Source organism: Apiospora kogelbergensis, assembly GCF_038363985.1.
Source record: "Apiospora kogelbergensis strain CBS 113332 chromosome Unknown utg000002l_segment0_segment0, whole genome shotgun sequence".
NCBI classification, from domain to species: Eukaryota; Fungi; Ascomycota; class Sordariomycetes; order Amphisphaeriales; family Apiosporaceae; genus Apiospora; species Apiospora kogelbergensis.
The window spans coordinates 2,326,008-2,347,881 of NW_027117419.1; the positions used below are offsets into that span (position 1 = coordinate 2,326,008).

The 21,874-nt window shown below is 53.1% G+C and overlaps 5 protein-coding genes across 5 annotated transcripts; 3 read left to right on the top strand and 2 right to left on the bottom strand.

Annotated features, from left to right (window-relative positions):
• Positions 1–454: 454 nt before the first annotated feature.
• Positions 455–2,997, top strand: PG998_003619 (C6 transcription factor; the record flags this gene model as incomplete). The annotated part of the gene is made up of 3 exons (XM_066870437.1): positions 455–527; positions 584–1,829; positions 1,896–2,997. 3 exons carry the CDS (start codon positions 455–457, stop codon positions 2,995–2,997), a joined length of 2,421 nt encoding a protein of 806 aa, XP_066734187.1.
• Positions 2,998–4,921: 1,924 nt separating this feature from the next.
• On the top strand, positions 4,922–8,419 carry PG998_003620 (uncharacterized protein; the record flags this gene model as incomplete). Its single annotated transcript, XM_066870438.1, has 13 exons — positions 4,922–5,155; positions 5,213–5,331; positions 5,388–5,626; positions 5,680–5,794; positions 5,847–5,860; positions 5,911–5,932; positions 5,985–6,379; positions 6,553–7,249; positions 7,303–7,378; positions 7,430–7,785; positions 7,866–8,131; positions 8,206–8,287; positions 8,353–8,419. The coding sequence occupies 13 exons, from the start codon at positions 4,922–4,924 to the stop codon at positions 8,417–8,419; spliced, it is 2,682 nt and encodes an 893-aa protein (XP_066734188.1).
• Positions 8,420–9,131: 712 nt separating this feature from the next.
• PG998_003621 (uncharacterized protein) lies at positions 9,132–10,402 on the bottom strand (the record flags this gene model as incomplete). The annotated part of the gene is made up of 3 exons (XM_066870439.1): positions 9,132–9,221; positions 9,330–10,251; positions 10,326–10,402. 3 exons carry the CDS (start codon positions 10,400–10,402, stop codon positions 9,132–9,134), a joined length of 1,089 nt encoding a protein of 362 aa, XP_066734189.1.
• A 634-nt stretch (positions 10,403–11,036) lies between these two features.
• Positions 11,037–14,221, bottom strand: PG998_003622 (Pro-apoptotic serine protease; the record flags this gene model as incomplete). Its single annotated transcript, XM_066870440.1, has 3 exons — positions 11,037–11,269; positions 11,326–13,623; positions 13,681–14,221. 3 exons carry the CDS (start codon positions 14,219–14,221, stop codon positions 11,037–11,039), a joined length of 3,072 nt encoding a protein of 1,023 aa, XP_066734190.1.
• Positions 14,222–15,347: 1,126 nt separating this feature from the next.
• On the top strand, positions 15,348–17,193 carry PG998_003623 (uncharacterized protein; the record flags this gene model as incomplete). Its single annotated transcript, XM_066870441.1, has 5 exons — positions 15,348–15,540; positions 15,621–15,790; positions 15,851–16,426; positions 16,478–16,784; positions 16,844–17,193. 5 exons carry the CDS (start codon positions 15,348–15,350, stop codon positions 17,191–17,193), a joined length of 1,596 nt encoding a protein of 531 aa, XP_066734191.1.
• Between the last annotated feature and the right edge of the window lie 4,681 nt (positions 17,194–21,874).

Genomic DNA, 21,874 nt, shown 5'->3' on the forward strand with positions numbered 1-21,874 from the left:
GCGCCTGTGTTAGAGAAGGGGACCAACAGCCCAAACGCGGCGTTGCAGTAACCGAACACCACAGGGGCTTATAGCACGAGGCCCAGTCGCCGTTTGCTCGCGAGTCTATTGCACCAAATAGTCACGGGTCTGCGCCAGACCCAAGCCGCCACAATTACCTCTCCACTCCGAATAGCTTCTATCATCTCCCAACCCGACCCCGGATCGCAGAACTCCGGCAACACGTCGTCGTACCATTCTACACCCAAGAGAAGGTTCGAGGACGCCTTCGTCCCTCCCGATGCCCACCTGGCCCCGCCTTCCCATCTAGCCCCTCTCGATCACCGACAGCACTCGGCAGCCACGGAGCGACCGCCGAGTGAAGGGCTGGGGGCGTGGTGAGGGGCTATGTAGTGAACGATGGGAAGGGCGGAGTCTTGGCGGGGGTTATGAAAGCAAGAAGCAGCAGGCCAAAATGCGCCCGCCAATGCGGTCGAGCATTGCCTGCCTGAGGTGCCGAAAGTCCAAGATCAAATGCGAGAACAATGGTGGGAGCAGTCCTTGTGATAGTTGCATCAAGACGGGCAAGGAGTGCATCTTCAAGCTTCCCGAAGCCAACCCGGCGCCGGCAAAAGGACTGAGCCGCCCGCCGGCATCAAGCAGGACAGAGATGGGGGCTCTGATCGCAAGAAGCTGAAGCGGATCGACGATATCTCCAAGATGGACAATCAGAAGGCGACGCTGTACGCAGATGAGGTTCTGGCCGCACCATTCCTCACCGAAGACCTCTGGGAGCAAGTCCTTGATCTCTATAAGCTGCATTTCGCGCCAGAGCTGCCCTTTTTGCACCTGCCGACCATGAAGGATAGAATTGCCCACAAGTTCAAGACATCACAACCGGACCCTTCCCCTGACTTCAACCTGGTCCTTCTCGGAGTCCTGACGCTCACTGCCCGTTTTCACCCCGACCTCGTCAAGTACCTTGCTCATGTGTGCAGCTCGCAGAGCGGCAACGCAAGGTCACGACCAGTTCAGACCCAAATTGATCCCGCTGCTGCGTCAGAGTACTATGCCGATACCCTCACAATGGCTCTCGGCCCGTTGCGAACGACAATGAGAGTGGCTTCGGTGGAAAGAGTTCAGGCTCTGCTGATGCTTGGCTTGTACGAATGGGGCCAAACACGCCCCCAGAGTGGCGGTTTGGCTGCTTGGATGTATGTGGGTTCTGCTATTCGTATGGCACAGTTCCTCAAGCTGGGCTTCGGAGACAAGGACAGCAAAAGCCGGCCAGGATCTGAAGAGCCTCCGTCGCTGGGGCACAATTCGAAGAGTTCCGTCTCACCTTCCCAGGCCATCCAGGATCAGGAGGTGAAGCGACGCACTATGTTCAGCTGCTTCATCTTGGATCGGATGCTAGCATGTGGTAAGGAGAGATCATCCATCATGAGAGCAGAAGACTTGCAGATACAGCTACCCTGTCCCGAGGACAGATTCGACTTGTCCGTACCTGTCCAGACCTTATTCCTACACCCTCGCAAATTTGGTGAGCAGCGACATGTACAGGATGACAGTGTATTAAGCCGTTTCATACAACTAGTTGATCTTTGGGGAGAAATCTCCAAGTACAGTGTTATCGGAGGCCGGACGGCGGAAAAGGATTATCCGCCGTGGGACGACAGGACGACATTCTACAAACTTCGGGGACAAATGGAAGCTTTCGATGCTGATTTGCCTCACACGTTCACATTCTCCCGTTCCAATTACTTCAAACACGAGAATCACCAGGCATCCAGTGTATATGTACTACTGCATATGCTTCGAAATGTGTGCCTCATTATGCTACACAGAGAGTGAGTTGGATCGATAGCCAATCCCTATTTTGCTTGGAAGCAACTAGTATTGACTTGTTATGCCAGGTATATCCCTTTCGTGCCAATCCGCTGTGAGGGGCCGGTAGGACCCCTTGACAAACCAACTTTCGCAAAAGACGCTGCACCCGCCGGGTTTTGGCTCGAGAGCGCGGAATACGTCTTCAAGGCTGGCAGAGAGATTATCGACTTGATTGAGATTTGCCAAAAGAAAGATAAGCTACCGCAGTCGACAATCGTTCTCTTCGCCATCTGGACTGCTGCATTCGTGGCACAATATGCGATACATTTCCCACACATGGATACGAAACAGCACATTCTCGGTCATCGGTGGAACGAATCAGCCTCGGAGCAACAAGATGTTTTCCAGCATGGGCCGATGGGACTCACCTACCAGACATTGAACAAAATGACTGTCTGGCTGAAAATGGCGTCGACATATCTCAATATGCTGCAGCATATGGAGAGATACTTCGTAACGATCATTCGAGACTACAACATTAACAAGACCCGCAAAGGCCGTCCCGATCGTAGCCTTCGCGAAGGCGGGACAGGTGCAGCACTGGAAGAGTACCGCCAGCTCCCGTTCTTGAAGGACTTTGGTGCATTGCACCCCGACGGGCAATCGCATGACGAGGGCCTGGACCTGGCTCAACCTCGAGATAGCCCCACCGATCGTGGCTCAGCGATGGCAGCAGAGGATTCAGGCACATCCGAGTCGGTTCGTACGTTTTTCAGATCTGCTCCGTCAGGCTCCTTCACTGCAATCAACCGCGCGCCTGCGAGCGCACCGCCGATGGCACATGCGGAAGCCAACGGGACCATGGAGCCCAAAGACGAGGCTGGCTCGGGGCCTCTCAACGACGGCCAAGAGGAGCAATGGAACTGCTCTCTGCGTCAAACCCCGTCTTCTCACCACTCTCACCAGGTTTTCTCTCCGCCAGACAACTTGCCAGGTGTAGCCGCAACGGACGCGCAGGCCATGATCTTTACTGAGGCCTCATATGTACTCGATGCGAACGAGAACAAACGATTCAACATGGTCACGAATGACCTGGGGGTCTTGACGCAGAATGATATCTGGGTGGATGATCTGTTCAACCTATCGTCGGACATGTCGTACCAGCTGCCGTATGGTGCATCTGCTTGAGCGTGTCGAATTCTACGGAAAGGGGTTTACGGGTCTCCCGGGGGAGTAAGTGGGGGGCCGGCGGCGTTTGAGGAGTTGCACAAAAGCCGAAACGATTTGTGAGGCGACGTTTTCGAGTCAGCGAGCGATATGGGACTTTTCTCTTTTCCTTCCACTTCCAGTACCGCCGTTTCTGTGTGTGTATGTGCTACGACAGAGGCCGAGTAATCAGTGACATTCCCCCTGCCGCAGATATCCCCAGCATTTGTGAAGGCAACATCGATCCGGCAGCATGTCCAGCCTTGGAGCTTTCTGAAATGCGATAATTCCTAGCATTCTTATAGATACACCGACGTACCTAGTCGAAAGAAAGATGGCGTGTTTTGTCGAGTAAAGATGGCCTCGCTGTTTCTTGCCTTGGCAGATGCCAGATCGGGGAAGCGAACGAATGGATTCATCTCGGTGACATGCATAGCCCTCGATTGATCACCGCCAGACCAATAGACCACGTTCCCTCTGTGCGTCCCAGCAGCCATTGTCGCTGTCAGTCAGTTCCCCGCATTTTGCTGCTGCAAGTCGGCCGATCAGGACTGATGCGCACTGCTCCTAAGAACGGTAGACAGACGTGCTACTGCCAAGAATCACACCATGCGCAAGCAGGCAAGCCTTGTGTGAGATGCAGTCTCACCTCCCGACATACTTACTGTAGATGGACAAGAAAGCCGTTTCCTCTGAAGAGGGGTAGAGGGGATTCCTACTGAGGGGTAGCATCCGCCCGTGGCCCCATACCCACGTCGAAATGACGTGTATTGATTCTATCACGGGAGCAACCAACATTGAAGTTCACGATGCATGCTCATATAATCGCCGTCTGCTCGCGATACGGGTGGTGCTAGCGAGCCCGGCTTGCCCGGACGGGACTATGGCCCGCGAGATGTTCTGTATCTAGGAACAATCAAGATTGCCTGCGATTACAGCTACATACTATGGGGGCCTGTGACTTCCAGACGCGTGGACCGCTCCGCACCAGTGAGATCGGGCGTGTACACGCAGTGTGGATGGACATCCCACTCTCGCTTGCCGCTTTCCACTGTATTCTTTGGTCACGCAAACTGCATGTCCGAGTCTTCTCCAGCCCACATCACATGGGAATGCTACATGTTGATTTACAGGCAGAGCCAGAGCCAGAGCCAGAGCCAGAGCCGGACAGGCACACACGGTGTTCGGTAGGTGGCACTGCAGCATGTATGTAGCCTACATGTACGGGCGAAGCCTGGTTTGCGGGGCGTGGGGCTCAACTGATTGCCCTGGACTCGTTTGCACTTCCTGGGACTTCCTGAGACTTCCTGGGACCTCCTACTTGCTACCTGCTGCCTGCCTCCTACAAGGATTCCGCTCTACTACCAACAAAGCGAACTAACCCCCAAAACTCCTGCAAACCATGACAAACCGATTCGGCTTTCCCATGGCTGGGAGACCGAGAAGCATCCCACGGCTAGTCTTGGTCCCGTTTGCTCCAAGCTCCGTGCCTTGGTCTCCTCGGTTGCACAGCCCTATTGGATACCGATGGAGCCAGAGAGGAGACCTCGGATGATACTTGTACCCAGCGCGCCGCCGTAAGGCGACATAGCGGGTTTCGACCGAATGTAAATTGACATCATCATCCCGAGTCGCACTAGCATTGAAGTGTTTACCACGCCAGCCAGCCAGCGTCAGCAACCCTCAGTCGCCAGTGCATCAAGGTTTCGGCCAACATCTCTCTCCGTACCCCCCTGTCTTGTTGCTTATATACCTCCTACATCTTTGTCCGAATCACCTGGAACCCCGTCCAATCAAACCTCTACCGCAGTGTCTTCGTTGTGAGGTCTGGAGTTATCGTTCAACACGCCTTCCTTCCTTCACCCACTGCATCGCACTGCCTGATTTGTCGGTCCACCTCTTGAAAATGCAGTCCCACTCTGTCGACGCCTTCTCCGACTCCCGGTCCTTTGCCTCGGGCGGCAAGCCGGGAAAGGGCGGAGCTCTGCAGACGGATGTGGATATTATCGACATCCGACAGGCCGCTGTTGAGATCAACCTGAAAGAGGAGATACACAAGCTGTTCCGGCCCGAAGAGGGTCCTCGGAAGCTCCCTACGTTGCTGGTTTATGACGAAAAGGGGCTGCAACTATTCGAACAGGTCAGATGGCCATAGCAGCGGTACATAATCGCGTACTGATACACTAACTGCCCATAGATCACATATCTGGAAGAGTACTATCTCACCAATTACGAGATCCAAGTCCTGCGCCGTTCAGCCACTGCTGTTGCCAGGTCTATCCCATCTGGCTCCATTGTGGTCGAACTTGGCAGTGGGTAAGTCGATCTGCCACCCTGACTACAGGGCATGCGATGTATAACCGCCACAATAGCAACCTGAGGAAAGTCTCCCTTCTTCTCCAGGCTTTGGAAGATGCCGGAAGGGACGTCGACTATTATGCTCTCGATTTGAGTCGGGAGGAGCTGGACAGGACCCTTCGCCAAGTCCCAACCTTCCGCCATGTGCGGACCCACGGTCTACTTGGTACTTATGACGATGGCCGCGAATGGCTCAAGACACCCTCTATTGCGAGGAGGAGGAAATGCGTCATGAGCCTTGGTTCTAGCATTGGTGAGCAATCCAAAGCATGCTCCTTGTTTCGGTCTGACTTGTGGTGTCTATAGGCAACTTTCATCGACATGAAGCAGCTGAGTTCCTCAAGGGGTTTACGGAGGTCCTCGAACCTGCTGATACCATCGTGATTGGGCTGGACTCGTGCACCAACCCATCGAAAGTTTAGTATGTACTCTTGGTGCCAGATAAATCGAGACTGAACTGACTTTGGTTTCAGTCATGCCTACAATGGTCAGTACTACTGACCTAGCTCTGGATCCAAACTAAACGTTCCTCTGCAGATAGCCAAGGAATTACCCACCAGTAAGTTTCGAGGCGGGTGTGTCCTGTACGTTCTGGCTAATAGCGTCTCCAGATTTATTCTCAACGGCCTCCGACACGCCAATGAAGTGCTGGGGAGCGAGGAGTTCAGACTCGAGGATTGGGAGGTGATAGGGGAATATGTATACGACATTGAAGGCGGGCGCCACCAGGCCTTCTATTCGCCTGTCCGTGATACGAAGGTACTGGGCGAGACCATTAAAGCCCACGAACGCATCCAAGTGGAACAGAGTCTCAAGTACTCGAAAGATGGTATGCAAAACTTGTGGAGAGCTGCTGGGGTGGTTGAGAGTGACCGATGGATGGTCGATGGCGACGAATACGGTGAGCCGTTCGTTTTCTTCCCGTTCTGCTGTCCAACCCGAGGCTTGGGCACAAATCTCTCCGAGGACATCTGGACGAATAAGCACCTTTCCCCCACATTTCCAGGTGCATAGTCAGACCACTCGGGATGCCTTCTTGAAGTAGTGCATATTGCGCACTTCAGCCTGTCTCTTCTGCCATCAGAAGACCCTATTAAATCGAGACCGGTCACTTCTTTCTTTCTGCCATCGACGAATTCTTCCATCCGGTTCCACCTAGCTGACATACCCCATCTGCAGGCTTGCACTTGCTGACCAAGCCTACCGCCATGGAATTCGGCCGGAAGCCGTCTCAGTATGCCCAGGCCTCTCTCCCATCCCTCGATGACTGGAAGAACCTATGGTTCAGTTGGGATACCGTCACACAACGCATGCTGCCGAATGAAGAGCTGCTCGACAAGCCTATCAAGCTGCGTAACGCCTGCATCTTCTACTTGGGTCACATTCCTGCCTTTTTGGACATTCAACTCGGCAAAGTGACGAAGCTGGCCCCCACGGAACCAGAATTTTATCATTCCATCTTCGAAAGAGGCATCGACCCGGACGTTGATAACCCGGATCATTGCCATGCCCACTCAGAAATCCCCGATGAGTGGCCTGCTGTCGAGGACATCCTTGGGTACCAAGAACGTGTCCGGGCTAAACTGATCAAGCTCTACGGAGATGGACTGGATGCCATTCCCAGAGATGTGGGGAGAGCCATCTGGGTTGGATTCGAGCACGAGATCATGCACATGGAGACACTTCTCTACATGATGCTGCAAAGCGACAAAACTCGCGCCCCCTCTCACACCCCTGTGCCCGACTTCGAAGCTCTTGCGGATAAGGCATACAAGGAGCGAACTGCCAATCTTTGGTTTGACGTTCCTGAGCAGAATATCACTGTCGGTATGAACGACCCTGAAGGTGATGGTGACTTCCAGGGCCATTTTGGCTGGTATGTATGAATGATCGACAAGGCTTTGGCTTTCCACTAATTGCCATTTGTAGGGACAACGAAAAGCCTGCTAGGCAAGCGAAGGTGCATGCGTTCCAGGCCAAAGGACGCCCGATCACCAACGAAGAGGTAGATTGCGCCACTGAAACACTAGGTGCCGTGCCGTGCTAATCTTAGCAGTATGCGCAATACATGTACGATACGAAGGCAACGAAACTGCCCGCCTCTTGGGCGGATAATGAGACGCGAAGCAGTAATGGCACAAATGGGGACACCAACGGCAACACAGCACGTGCAGTGCCCGCCTCCTTTTTGGAGGGCAAGTCTGTTAAGACTGTGTATGGGCTGGTACCCCTCAAATACGCACTCGATTGGCCGATTTTCGCCTCTTATGATGAGCTAGCTGGCTGTGCCGCTTGGATGGGAGGACGTATCCCTACTCTCGAGGAAGCTCGAAGCGTTTATACTCATGTCGACTATATGAGACAAGAACAGGCCGAGCGCACCCTTGGGAAGACGGTGCCAGCTGTGAATGGGTATGTGATATCACCCTTTGCCATTGTTATCCACACATCACCACATCGTTGAATGTGTGTACTAACGCCGACATATCTAGCCATCTTGTCAACAACGGTGTTGAGGAAACCCCACCATCCAAGGATTCAGCCCTGGTCAGCGGCAAGTCTCCCGAAGGAGACGGGCTATTTGTTGACCTGACCGACGCCAATGTCGGTTTCAACCGTTGGCACCCGATCGCCGTGACGGCCCACGGCGACCGACTCGCAGGGCAGGGCCAGATGGGAGGCGTCTGGGAATGGACGAGCTCACCTCTGGAGAAGCACGAAGGCTTTGAGCCTATGGCTCTGTATCCTGGCTACACGGGTATGGGCACTCTAAACACCTTCCTATTCCAGTCTTTCCTCGGTTCACGTCCAGCTGCTAATTAATTATGATAGCCGATTTCTTCGATGGCAAGCACAACATCGTCCTTGGTGGATCATGGGCCACGCACCCCAGAATTGCTGGCCGGAAGTCATTGTAAGTCGAACCTGCCCTTGCCCCATGGCGTTGTAGGCTTATATGGCTGATCCTCTTGTGTGCAGTGTCAACTGGTATCAACGCAACTACCTATATGCTTGGTGCGGAGCTCGACTGGTCCGAGACTTGTAAAACACAGCATTTTCATTCCCTTCTCATTAAGGATGGGCCGTTTAGCACTGATGGTATCCAGTATTCAACCCTGGTCACCCTAGCTGTTGCAGCTAAAGCAGCTCTCAACCCTGCTCTGCCTCGCCGGCGCGGCTGTCATCATGTTTCATCTTGCTATTCCATGTTGTGTAGTTTATCGGGTTTTAGGTAGCAACGCAGATATCGCGAGCACTGGACAATTCATTGCGTCCACAAACAGTTTGGAAAAAAAAAAACATCACTCCTTAATCCAGACTCTTCCCATGTCACTAGGCAATAATAAGACTTATTCGTAAAGATAAGGTGTGCAAGTCACCCATCGTGCCAATTACGCCGTTAGGAACCAGAAAAGGAATACGTCGTGTCACCAACTACCTGTTATGGCGGTTTTTCTAGCCATGTGCTCACTGGGATAGCATCCCTGTAGCGAGTGGCAAGCATCTTAATGCAATTCCCATTCAAGTCGTTTAGCCAGTAGGGATATCTCTTTCTGGACCTTTTTGATCTAATTCCTATACCTGTAACGCCGAGCGATGAGAACCACCAGCCTGGGAGAGGTCTGTGATCGTGTAAAAATCAATAATACCAACCACGTTGTAGCTTTTCTTAGAAGACTACCGTCGTGAGCCATACGCCTGCCACGCCATCTTCCATGCTACCAGCCAAGTCATCCACGGGCGAAAGAAAAGTCGCCTTACATCAGCATATCAATAACCTCCTTGGCGACTTCATCAGGAGTCAGTACTTTATGGTCGGCAAAGAAAGCCTCGATCAGTTCAGGGGGCTATGGGCGCGCAAGCGTTAGTATTCTGGAGACCCAGCAGGTAGAAGAGGTAGCACAAATGAGATGAAAGGGAGGGCGGCGTGGCGGAGAGGCACAAGAGAAACATACCGTGAAATCGATAGGGTCGGGCATCGGCTCTTTCTTGCCCCTGCCGTCCTTGCTTTGGCTGTTGTTGGCGGAGTAGAAATCGATGACGCCCTGGTCAAAGCTGAAGTCGAACTGGTCGACGGGGAAGGTCTTGCCGAACTTGTGTTGCTCGGCAGCGACGTAGAGGGGTTTTCGGTTAGCCTTGGCCAAGACGGCAAGCGAGTAGGTGCCCATGCTCGAGATAATGCCGCCGTTGGCGGTGACGGCCTCGGCGCCCACGACGACCTTGTCCACCTTAGCCATGGCGTAGGCGAGGGCAGTGAAGGGGATCGTGGCGACCTGGACGCCCTGGCTCCGCAAGGACGCCACCACCTCATCGCTCTGGGCCGCGAGCGCCGGGTCGACGGCGTAGATGACGCGGAACCGCCGCGGCGGGTCCGTGTACCAGCCGTAGTCGTGCTTGGCGGCCGCGCGGGCCAGCAGGTTGCCCACGACGCGGGAGCCGCCCATGGTGAGGATCGTCGTGCCGTCGTGTAGGTGCTTGCGGCCGTTGACGGCGATGCGCTCGCGGGCGTTCTTGGCCCGGGTCGCGAAGAGGCGGCTGTTGCGCAGGAGGTGCTGGCGGACGACCTCGAAGCTCTCGTGCGGGTTGTTGTCGACGGGCGGTTTGCCGCCGCCGCTGCTACTACCGTTGCTGCCTGAGGGCGGCTGCTTAAGCGACATGATCAGGTACTGGCAGAAGAGGTCGGTGCCGTGGCTGAGGGCGATGGGGTTGCGGACGGCGGCCTGCAGCTTCTCGGACTGCGTCTTGACGAGATCGATAGTCTCGTAGACGGTCTTGACTTGCGAGTGGCCCAGGAACTCGATCAGGGCCTCGATGGCGGCCATGGGCATGGTCAGGTCCGGGTCCTCTTTCAGCAGGCGGTGGTAGGTCGCGACGATGCTGCGGGCAAGAAAGAAACAAGGCTGTTAGTTGGGTCACGGCATCGCAGCAAGGTACGGCACAGAGGGACGTACTCGAAGGACTCGGCATCCGCATTGGTCCCTCGCAAGGGCAGATCGTGCGCGACGGCGCCATCCTGCACGTTCGCCATTGTAGTGGGTGGTGTGTAGCTGCGGAAGATATTCGTTCACGGCTTGTGAGGGACGTCCGAGAACTCGGATATGCCCCTCCAAGATGACTCAAAAACGTCACCCCAGAAATCCAGCCCACTTGCTTTTTCCGGACACCCCTGTCGGGTTTTTTTTAGCTTCCTAGTGTAGTGGACGAGCCTCCTCAACCACAAAATATACGGTTACTTTGTGAGTGCCAAAAAGACAAAAAAATAAAGACATACAACACCGAGGATTCCCAGGTCGTCACCGACCCTAGTACTAATTCGGCTCTCTGCTGCTTATATATGGGAGAGCGGACGGGATCCCTAGTATTCAGCAGGATGTGGTCGTATGTGAAAGCTCTTCCGAATATCTTCCACTATAAAGCAACGTCAAGTGCAGTGGTGGTGCGATATGTCTTGCAACACCAATCAGGGAATATGACCGGTTTTGGCAGGCGTGAAAACAACAATTCCTGTGTCAGATGTACGGGACTCGATGCGATGCTCTAAGACTCCCGCAAAGTGTAGGAGCAAATTTGTTCACGAAATTAAAAGGTCTTCTTATACAAGTATGCCTCCACGAGCAATGAAAAAGAGGCAAATCATATCACGCTGCCGGGTTGGAGACATCTCAAATGCCTCCGACAGCCTCCTCTACATCGCCATTATCCTCTCCCGCGAGTGGCAGCAGGCCTTCGGAAGGCTCTCCCTCATGCACCTTGTTGTCCTCGTATGTGACACGTTTCCACCCGTTCGGCGCAGACGCGTCCTTGATCCATTCCATAGTCGGGAAGTAGTGTTCGTTCTTTTTCATCGTGATCATCCAAGGTACGTTATCGAACGTCATTGCCTTGATCCGGAAGTCTATCATCGGTTAGCACGCGCCTCTGTTTTACGTTTCAAGGTCACCGAGGACTCACAAGTATTGTCAGGGATTTGGACGACTGCTTCCAAAAACGCCTTGAGATCCGGAGTTGGCTTGCCGTTGATGTGTGTGATGAAGTTCGTAGGTGCCAGCCCGTATTGATACGACGGCGATCCTCTAGTCCGGGCGGAGACGTATACTTCACTGTGAAGCTTGCTTATTTGTTGGCGGACAGCATGATGAGGCGCATGCAGTATAGCGCCACAGAAGGAAACAGCATGGTCAGTTTCCACATCGTCTGCAGTAACGGTGGGCACTTGGAGGTGGAGCTCTTGACTCTTCCTTACGATGACGGCGTCAAGGATATCATGCGAGTACATCACATCCAGCTCGGATACACGGGTGATCATTGTACCATTCAAGGTCAGGATGATGTCCCCTTCCATAAGCACTTGAGGCTTGTCGCCACGCTCAAATGTCCGCTTGGACACCATGAACAGCTGATGCGTATGCTGGTTGGCAACCGAAACCTTGTGAAGCCATTCCTCGCTGACCCCCATCACACGTGCCTGAGCCATGTGTATAGCCCTGAATTCCATAGAGAGTATGCGAAGTTTGGGGACTTCGCCTCTCTGGATTTGAGATATGACAGGTAAGAGCGTTGGTGTAGCAAGACCAAGATGATACTCCTCATCTCTCGAACTATGAGCGGACCTCTCTCCTAAGTAGGTAAGCCAAAGAGCTTGAACTGTGCCGTCCTTGTCGACAAGAACACCACTTCCACATTGGCCACTGAGATTCGTATCGACCGTAATAGCGTCGACATTGGTAGCACGATACCTTGGTGCTCCGGAATTAGCTGGTATAGCAACGGCTGTGATTTCTGTGACCGTTGTGGCGGTATGAACGATCTTGCCACTGCGGTTATAGCCCAAGAATGTTGTGGGGGCTCCCTGAGTGAGATACTCGGTACCTAGCTTGGCACTCTGGACCGGAGCATCAACCAGCTTTGGGTCATACTTGATGACGGCATAATTCTGCAGAGGATGTAAGAATACTACCTTGCCCTCGACGACGATTGAGTCCGCAATGGTAATCCATATGTCGCAGAGGTCGTACGGTACAATCGCTCTTGAGATCACGACAAGGCCTGCGTCAGCATCAATCACAACGCCCATTCCCCATTTCCGGTTTCTTGGAAACCCATCCAGCTTGACAGGCATAGTGCAGCTGACGTGTACAAAGCTTCGCACCAGATCAGCCACAGCAGGGTGGGACGTATGCTGGAGACGGATGAAGCTGCCTTTGCGGCATTCGGGGGTTTCTTGGGGCAACGCGTCGGCCAGATCTGTGAAATCCCACAGGCCAGAAACATCGTTACGTACTGCAAGACGCATCTTGGTCGACCAATGCCTATCAACATTGATGATTGTTGTGTTGAGAGTGTGGAGGTCTCTCAGGTGCTTGTATGTGACGACCACCCGCTTCTTATCGGGGATTTGCTTCATAGCCTCGATGAAGGAGTCAAGATCAGGCGTTTCCTTTTGGTCGACAGATTGAATCATCCAGCCATTATCTGCTGACTCGAAACGGAAAGATCCAGTAGATTCGCACACGAAAACGCCATTGCAAGCAACGCCGTAGAGGCGCGCTTGCTGATACGAAAGGCTGTGAAAGCTAGCTCCGGCAACTGAGACGAATCGATCGGGCGTGATCTGATGTAGATCTCCAACTTGAACCTCAACCTCAATAGTCTCACCTCCTCGAAGGAGCAAAAAGCGAACTGTCTTGCCCACGTGGGAATCGAGAATGTCATCGAGTCGGATGAATTGCGTCAAAACCTCGTCGTTGACTTTGATCAAGACATCGCCCTCTTCAATCTTGTTATGCGATGGGCCCTCCGGTAGAACAATCTCGGCAACAAGCATGTTGGTTTCCTTTGGGAATTGCTTCCGCACAGCAGCCTCCCACTCTGGAGTGAGACCAAGCCGGCGACATTCGTCAAAGGGCTTTAGCAGGAACTGGCATTGGATTGAGCCCCGCTCTACGGGTCTTCCCTCTTGTATGCACTTGAGGGCCCGTAAAGGTCGATCCAATGGGAGGAAATAGTCGGTCGACGCACCATCTGATCTTCCACCAGCTTGAAGAGCAATCGCAAATCCATCAATATTGACGACGGGACTGCCGGAACTTCCTCCGCTGGCGGCGGCATTCGCTTGGTAGTAACATGTGTTGAAATCGCTGTATCCTTCGCCGTATTCTGGAGCATTGCGATCAAGACGGCTGATCACACCCGACAGAATACTGAGCTTTTCGCCGGCATCGTTTCCAACAACACGGATCTCCACGCCAACTGCTATATTATTAGGAACACTCAACAGATCAGCAAGAGTATGAATTATTCACGCACCTTTTGCAAACTCAGGCCGGAGCGTCAAGGCTGAGACAGGCATGTATTTGATGGCCTTTGGATCGAACCGAAGGATACCAAAATCATGAACCGGGTCACGGTAGACGGGATAAGCGTCGACCTCTTCGTGGTTATCAAATACAACGTAACCCCAGAAAGGCCCAGAGCCCACGACGTGCCGATTGGTCAAGATGTAGCCCTTCTCGGCGTCGACTACGAAACCGGTAGCTTCACTTGTTAGCGCAGGGTCTGTATCGAAAGCGCATGTTTGACAGAAGCGAATTGAGACGACATTTCTGATGACATTCTCAACCGTATCTTGCCACTCCGGGCTTTCGCCAGCCTGGAGTGGATAACATGCGCCATGCTCCTCCCAGTCTTCGGCCGGCTCGTGGGCATCTCCCATCACCAATTCTGGAGTATTGTCCCCGGGCGAAACCTTCCCGTTGCTGAGACGATGTTGCTTCTGTGGTCGCTCTGCGGCTATGAAAGACCCTTGCTTGCGCTTCGATGAGCGCGTCGTTGGCCCGGATCCATTCATAATTGCGGCTTGGACTGCGTGTGCTCTTCCTTTCCGTGTTTCGGGCTCGGAGGATGTGCTGTAATGGGACACGTATCGGCGTCGGACAGGAGCAGGATTTCGCTGCGGACGAGCGGTTGATAGAAAAGACCGAGTAGTAGCGGAATGGAGGACCGAGGGTTGTATTAATGTAGTCAAACGAAGGTCTCCTGGCGGAACAAGTGAGGCGCGACGGTTTGCGAGTCTTACAAGGCTGATGAAGAAGCAGTTACGCAGACGGAGGACGGGGCGCCTCATCCAGCACAGTCAAGGCGGAATAGGAAAGGAGAAAGATGGCATAAAGTCAAGACCAAAACCTTGTGGTAATTGACTAACTCCAAGCTCCCCGTGAAGGAAAGGAGAAGAAGAAGAAAGAGTCAGTCCAGCGGCATGCGAAACTGGACAAATTCTGATGTTGGTCGCGAGTCTGCGACTAAGCCTGCAGCCTGCCAGGCACAATCCAATCCACTGCACGCAAAAGTGACATGAACCACTGCTTACCTACTACAGAAATTAGATCCACAGTGTGGAGTACGCGCATTACATAGATTGACTCCCATTAGCCACGTGCATATACTGTGCACGCACTGTGAATTTGAGCCAGCACCTCACTATGTAATGAGTGCTTCACACCGCCTGACAAGCTGAGTTGCGAATACAAACGTTCCGTAAGATCATTGTTCTGCTGATTATAAAGGGTCTCATTCGTACCAATGTGCCATTGCAGGACTCTAGGTTTGAGCCACAGGGGAGAGAGGCAAGAGGCTCATGCTCGTGTGGTTAAGCTGTTTTGATAAGATAGCTATCCGCTTCTGAGACCCCACACTAGGAACCAACTGCCAACGTCACTAGCAACTGGGGTCGCAGCCTCATTGTGTGCCTGCCTAACACAAAGTACGCCGTCGACATCTCCGGAACCAGGAACCAAAGCATATATAACACATTTCAATGTACGGGCAAGGCTGCCAAACTCCATCGATGCACTCGTCAAACGTGGAGGGCTTGCCAATGAACTATTGATTCATCAACTGCAAACAAATAGGCAAACGCCACATATACGCTTGCAGCTCATTTCACAATAACCACAAGACCCCACCAACATCTCAACATGACCGAGATAGTGATGAGCCAGACGCCCCCAATTCTCCATGGGCCTTCCGATAAAGAAAAGAAGTATGATCGGCAACTACGATTATGGGCAGCCAGTGGCCAAGCAGCATTGGAGTCGGCAAATATCTTGCTTGTGAACTCAGGCTGTGGCACGGTTGGCGTGGAGACGCTGAAGAATCTAGTACTTCCAGGTAGGTCGCCGCCAAGAAGGGAACCTGGCTGAAGTGGTTCTTTGTAGTCACAGTTGATCGAATCACTGACAAATTTATAGGGATTGGCCGATTCTCAATAGTGGACGAGGCTGTTGTGAAGAACGCCGACTTGGGTGTGAACTTCTTCCTGGACGAGACTTGCCTCGGTAAGCTGCGATCGAAGTGCTGTACAGAGCTTCTCCAAGAGCTGAATCCTGATGTCCAGGGTGAATGGTTTCCAAAGCAGCAGGTATGTGTTAGGCGGCTAGGTCTCATAGCCATAACAACATGAGCTAACCATACCACACAGGAGGAAACCGTTGTACTTGACAAAATCCTTTCAGATTCGCCGACTTACACGCTCATCATGTACACTATGCCTATCAGCCCCGAAGATCTGGCTGTGCTCCAGGAGTACGGGCGCCGGCATCAAACACCACTCATTGCCATCCATTCGGCTGGATTCTACTCCTACTTCAACATCCAGCTGCCTGGCACCTTCCCTATAGTTGATACTCATCCCGAGGCGGAGAGAACAATTGACCTTCGCCTGACTAAACCCTGGCCAGAGCTTACACAATTCGCCGAGGAAATGACCAAGGGTATGGATCAGCTTGATGATCACGAACATGGCCACCTACCATATGTCGTCCTACTTCTTCACTATCTTGAGAAGTGGAAGGAAACCCACAATGGCCAGCTGCCGACAGAGTACAAAGCAAAGCTCGAGTTTCGCAAAATGGTGGCAAAAAGCGCAAGAACAAACAATTCTGAAGGGGGAGAGGAGAACTTCCAGGAAGCTGTGGCAGCAGTAAACCGAAACATCAAGGAGTACAAACTCGAGCCTACACTGGCGGAGGTTTTCGCCCATGGGGCTTGCAATGACGTATGTAAAGACATTGGCAGTGTACATGATTTCTTACTGACTCTCCCACAGGTCAACACCAAGTCCTCTTTCTGGGCGGTCGCAAGAGCCATCAAAGAGTTTTACCAGAAGCACGACTGTTTGCCACTCCCTGGGAGCTTGCCAGATATGAAAGCGCAGTCCAGCGTATACGTCAAACTGCAGGGTCTGTACAAGGCTAAAGCCCGGAAAGATGCTAAAGAGGTGCTGGAAATAGCAGAGTCTCTTTCTGGTGGCGGGAATGTTGACCCTACCGAGGTTGACCTGTTCTGCAAAAACGCTTCTTTCGTTAAATTGGTCAATGCTACGGGCAGCGATCAGGACCTGAGCAAGACTTTTGGTGAGTATCCTATTATGTTGATGTCATATTTGATTGCGCACTACTAACCTGTTTTGCAGAGGAGCAAAAGGCAAATGACAGCCTCGCCGAAGTTACGATGATGCCTTTGTCCCTTTTCCCGATATACCTTGCGTTATCAGCAACCACACACGAGCCTACAGCCTCTGTCGAGAAGATAAAAGCAACAGCGCATAGTCGTCTTCCTGCAGCAGCCGACGATATGCGGGTCTCGCAGGCCTGTGAGGAGGTTGCTCGAGCTGCGGGCGGCGAATTACACAACATTTCCGCACTTACAGGAGGCATGGTGGCTCAGGAGGCCATCAAGATCATCACCAAGCAGTACATACCCATCGACAACACCTGCATATTCGACGGCATCGCCAGCCGGTGCCAGGTACTTAGATTGTAAGGGTGGGTCACCAATAGGCCACTAGGGGTGCGAGGCCACTAGGGGTGAGAGGCCAGCATTGGCGTGAGGTCGAAGCCTAGCGTTTATGACTGGTGATATGCACCCTGCGTGGAGAAGTTGGAGTTTAGTGGACCCGTTTGGAAAGAGCCTGGAGCTTGGCGGATATTCTGATGATACTGCGGCACACCATTCCAGTCATTCCAGCCGTGGTAGTAATGGACTGGAGCCTTTCTTCGGACCGCAGGCCCTTGCAGTAACCTCCTGGATGGATGGATGGATGGAGAACCCGACAGCGTAAATACACGTGACCAAAAAAGAGGGAACTAGAGAGTTAGGGTAAAAGTAAGAGTTCCGCGGCCCTGTGAATAGAGCTATTCACATCTCGCGACAAAGTTAGACAGCCTCCAACTCATAGAGTAGAAGTCTGTCTCAAGGTGCAAAGATTGGCGTTACAGTCTCTTCTCTAAGACATACAACTACAATGCATACCACTAAAAACGCAGGTATACATCGCAGATCTTGACCTAGCTTTCCGATGGTTCTTTCTTTTCCAGCCAGCCAATGGCGTCGGCGACGTTTATATCTAATTGGATGCTCCTTCTCCCCAGTCTCGTCTGGCGGAATGCGGGATATACTCTTGTGCTCCGAGTCGAAGTAGTATACCCACTCTTTGGGGTGGTCAGAGCCAGCTGTGCTGGTGGCAGGTACATCCTACCTACTGTGTATGCTTGTTCTAACCCCAGACGTGTATGGGGTATGTTGCACTGCTAACTACCCCTTTCTGACTATTCCCAAAGCTCGACAACCCCAACGTGTTCTCCGCGTGTTCTGGTTGGCGGTATAAGCGAAAGATCAGCCTCGAATGCCATTGCGGCAAAACATGGATTGAGAAGTACACGCCGACAATGGACACGGCAAACGAGGCATATGATGGCGTTCTTTTTTCTTCGACTCGCTTGTTAGATTAGACCTACGTAGTTTGCGGTCCTGGCCTTCAGCAAGTCGCTGCATTCGGTCATCGGCTTCACAGCAAATAATCTTGAGGGTCAGGTGGTCGTCCTCGCTAAGTTGAGAAGTTACGTCGTTTGGGCTCGTTAAGCGTCAATATCGCGAAAATGTGGGTGGACCTCAAGGGATTTTCGGGATCCCAAGCGACTTAAGGGTCAAAGGGTCACAATGGGCGAGACAGGCAGTGAGCAACATAGGTTGGCAACAATCCCCCCGCAAAGGCTTCTCTTCCCACGCAGCACGTGGTCATATTGACCTGTTGAGAGGAAGATTTACAGAAGGCATAGATTGCTCTGGCGGCAAAACAGTGCCCAGGCCTTCCTGTTTCCCAGATCTAGCGACGATACAGGCTCGGTCTATTTTGGTCTAGGATGGCAAGCACCCCTCAAACTATCCTAGCCCAGTGGGATCTCTAGTCCGGCATGACAACCAGGACCGCGCAGGAAATGGCTGTGCACGATTAATATAGAGGGAAGACTACTAACCGTCGACGGTATGATGTGGCATTTTGGCCACTCGCCTAATGAACACGCATCATCATGTGTCCGTAATCTACTCATCGCAAACAGGCTCTCTGCCCTGGGAGGTCTATGAGGCCAAGCGAGATATGAGGGTCAGCTACAAGGCAAAGAGACTCGACGTAATCCGCCGAGGTTGGCTACCATGGCCAGGTTGGCGATTGAGTCCTTCGTGTTATAGGTGGCTTTTCGTTCTCCAACGGCCAGGCGGCTGGACTGGAAATATACCGTGAGCGTAGATGTCGAGGACTCTATCATTTGGTGGGAGTAAGCAGCCGCCAAGGCCGGCGCAGCCTCGGTATAAGCTAATCAACACGACATGCGCTGGGGAATGAGGGTGTGTAGCGTTCTGGAGGTGGCTTATCAAAGAAGCATGGCTATCAAGTGTCACCTATCGAAATCTGCACTCCGCATTCGAGTACATGCAAACAGCAGCATCTCACCTACATCCCACATGTGAGATGCAGCTCGCAGCGCAGCACAATGCCCATCTGGCGAGATGAAAGAATGTGGGGTAAAGTGTGCGAGTGTGCGAGTGTGCGAGTGCGCGAGCGAGCGGCCGCGGATACCCAAAAACAGACAGTCAACGGGTGAGCATTTGACTGGACGGGTAATCGAGCAACCTGGGCGAGAAAGGCACGGTACGGATTGGTCGACAAGCATCCGGGCTAGTTCGGTTGTTTCGGAGCAGATCAACAGGGTTTCCGGACCCCAAGTCTATGTATGTATGTATGTCGAGACAGGACCCCTTGGAGGGGGTTTGGCTGCATAACGAAGCATATCTTACCTGTTCAGGCACTCTGAGTTATTGCGACTGAAGCCGGCCTATCGCCCACGGCCGGGGGATGGATGGTTGTGCTGTCACGGGGCAGACAGGGGTGGGCGGTTCATCGGTACCCGACGTTGGATGGCATCAGTGTGTGTGGTCATCCGATCTGGCAGTGGTGCAAGCATCAGTCCCCTCGACTTACACGAGCACGCCTAAGCATACATCTGTGTATACTCGGGTCAAGTGCCCCAATGGGGTGGGTGGCCTTCCTGGTCGAAGGGCAACATTCGATCAAGTACTCCGCACCCTGCGACATATCTATAGTACAAACGTGCAATTCCCCAATGCTGGTTCGGCGTCGTGGAAAAACTGGATCGGCCGAGCCGTCTAGCCTAGCCTCGACACTTAACCTGTTCATCCCAAAAGATCCACCCCTCGAGATGAAGCAACACACCGGAACGCACCAGAACACACAAACAAACAGGCCAGCAATCCGATATCCTGTCGAGTGCATTGCCCGCCCCGTCAGCCATGACAAAGCAAGGCTCGCGGTAGGCAGTGACACAAACCTCCCCTGCCTGTCTGGCGGGTGCCTACATCATGGCGCACCCTGCAGCTTCTGCATGCCCTGGTATCGCCGAACATGTCGGCGCACTCGGAAGTACATGGTTGAGTTGGCAGAGCCAGGACCAGAACGGCCCAGCTGGTGGTAAGACGCCGAAGTAAACGCTATATGCTGTTGCCCGTGGAGCCAATCTATCATGTCCTGGCACCGCTGGCCCCGAGACTGCGGCCTGGAGGGTACCTCACGTGGAGTCTGTTGCTGATCGTTCGGTTTCTCTATGCGACTTCGGATGCGACAACATGTCTTGCTCCCCCCGCCCTCCATAGTGCGGATCTAATCATAGTACCAACACATCAGCACATCATCTTTCCAGTCCGCGGCGAGTCCAGACCATACACATTCGACGCCGTTTGCCCGGCACCGTGTGCTCAATATGAAGGTTATGATCTGACTGGACTGGACTGGAGTGGATTGGGAGGCGCACTTGGCTTGGCCCACGGGCAGCCAGCATCTACACTACTACTGCCTGTGTACGTACGTACAATGCAACAGACACCGCAATCCCACGTCACACATTTTGCCTGCTTGCTTTCTCGGCTTCCTGGCCGACAATGACATTAGCTCGCAACGCATCTCGCCAAGCCAACGGGTCTTCTTCTTCAACAAGTTTATAGGTTGCAACCCTTCCAGGCCAATTTTGATCGAGGGGTTCGCGGGGCCTCATGGAGAAAGCCAATGGCGGGACAGGGGGTGGGGAGACAGTCGATGAATGAAGCTCTGGCCAGTCACAGCATCGTCTCCCAGATCACGCCGGCCACATCGATTTTATCCGAGCCTTGTAGTCAGTTGCTCAACTGCCAGGGTGGGCGCTTTTGTGGGTTGGGGCCCGGCGATACTAGCCGCCATGGGGAACTTATGGGGATCCCAACCGAGGGTAGCATTGCAAGCATTGCTTGGTACATACTCAGTCAGAACCAGTGCCATTCTTCACCTCCACGGACGTACCCTGCTCCCTGTCTGTCACTTACCACTTACATACATACGTCTCCTCCTTTAACCTTAGCTCGCTTCCCCACACAGCTACATACATACATTGCTCCCAGCCCAGTCCCAGTAGGGTTATGGGATTTCCCGCTGCAAAGAACACCACCAGCCTGTCCCTTGTCTGCCTGTCCCTGGCAAATGTCTTATGTCAGGTCGCGACTCGTCTGGTGTACCCTGGATCGGCAATAGCCACGATCCCTGTACGCCACCCAAGCCGTGCCTTTCACCCTTATTCTATTACCCTCATCTCGAATATACTACTGCCCCGTCCTGATGAGACAGGCTGTAGAATAGTTGTGCACGCAACCATCGCCTCCGCCAGCAAGCCACTTGGCACCACGCAAGTCTCTGCACACATCCTTAACCAATATGTGCATCATGTTATCCTCCTACGAAAGGGGAGCAACCTATCACATCGGTCGCCACAGGCTGGTACCTGTCCAAGGTGGAAATGGGCAACGCTCGGGGTGGTGGAGCTGTGCGAGTACCCTACTGCTCCCGCCTGCCGCGCAATGTCACTGCCACGTCGTAGTCAGTATGTCAAGCATCTTATACAAGGTACTCGCGAACACCGGTTTCTGTACCTGAACGGGAACGAGGGCCTCCTACCCATCGTACTCCACATGGTTCAGGACGCCTGTCCCCAGATTCCTCAGATTTGCCATGACCCCACGTCAAGGTGCTGCAGGACGAGGGACCTATATAAACATTTGCCATCTCCCATCCACCGGCTGTGGCATAATGTCTGGCAAAGACGCCGATTCTTGCAGATCTTTT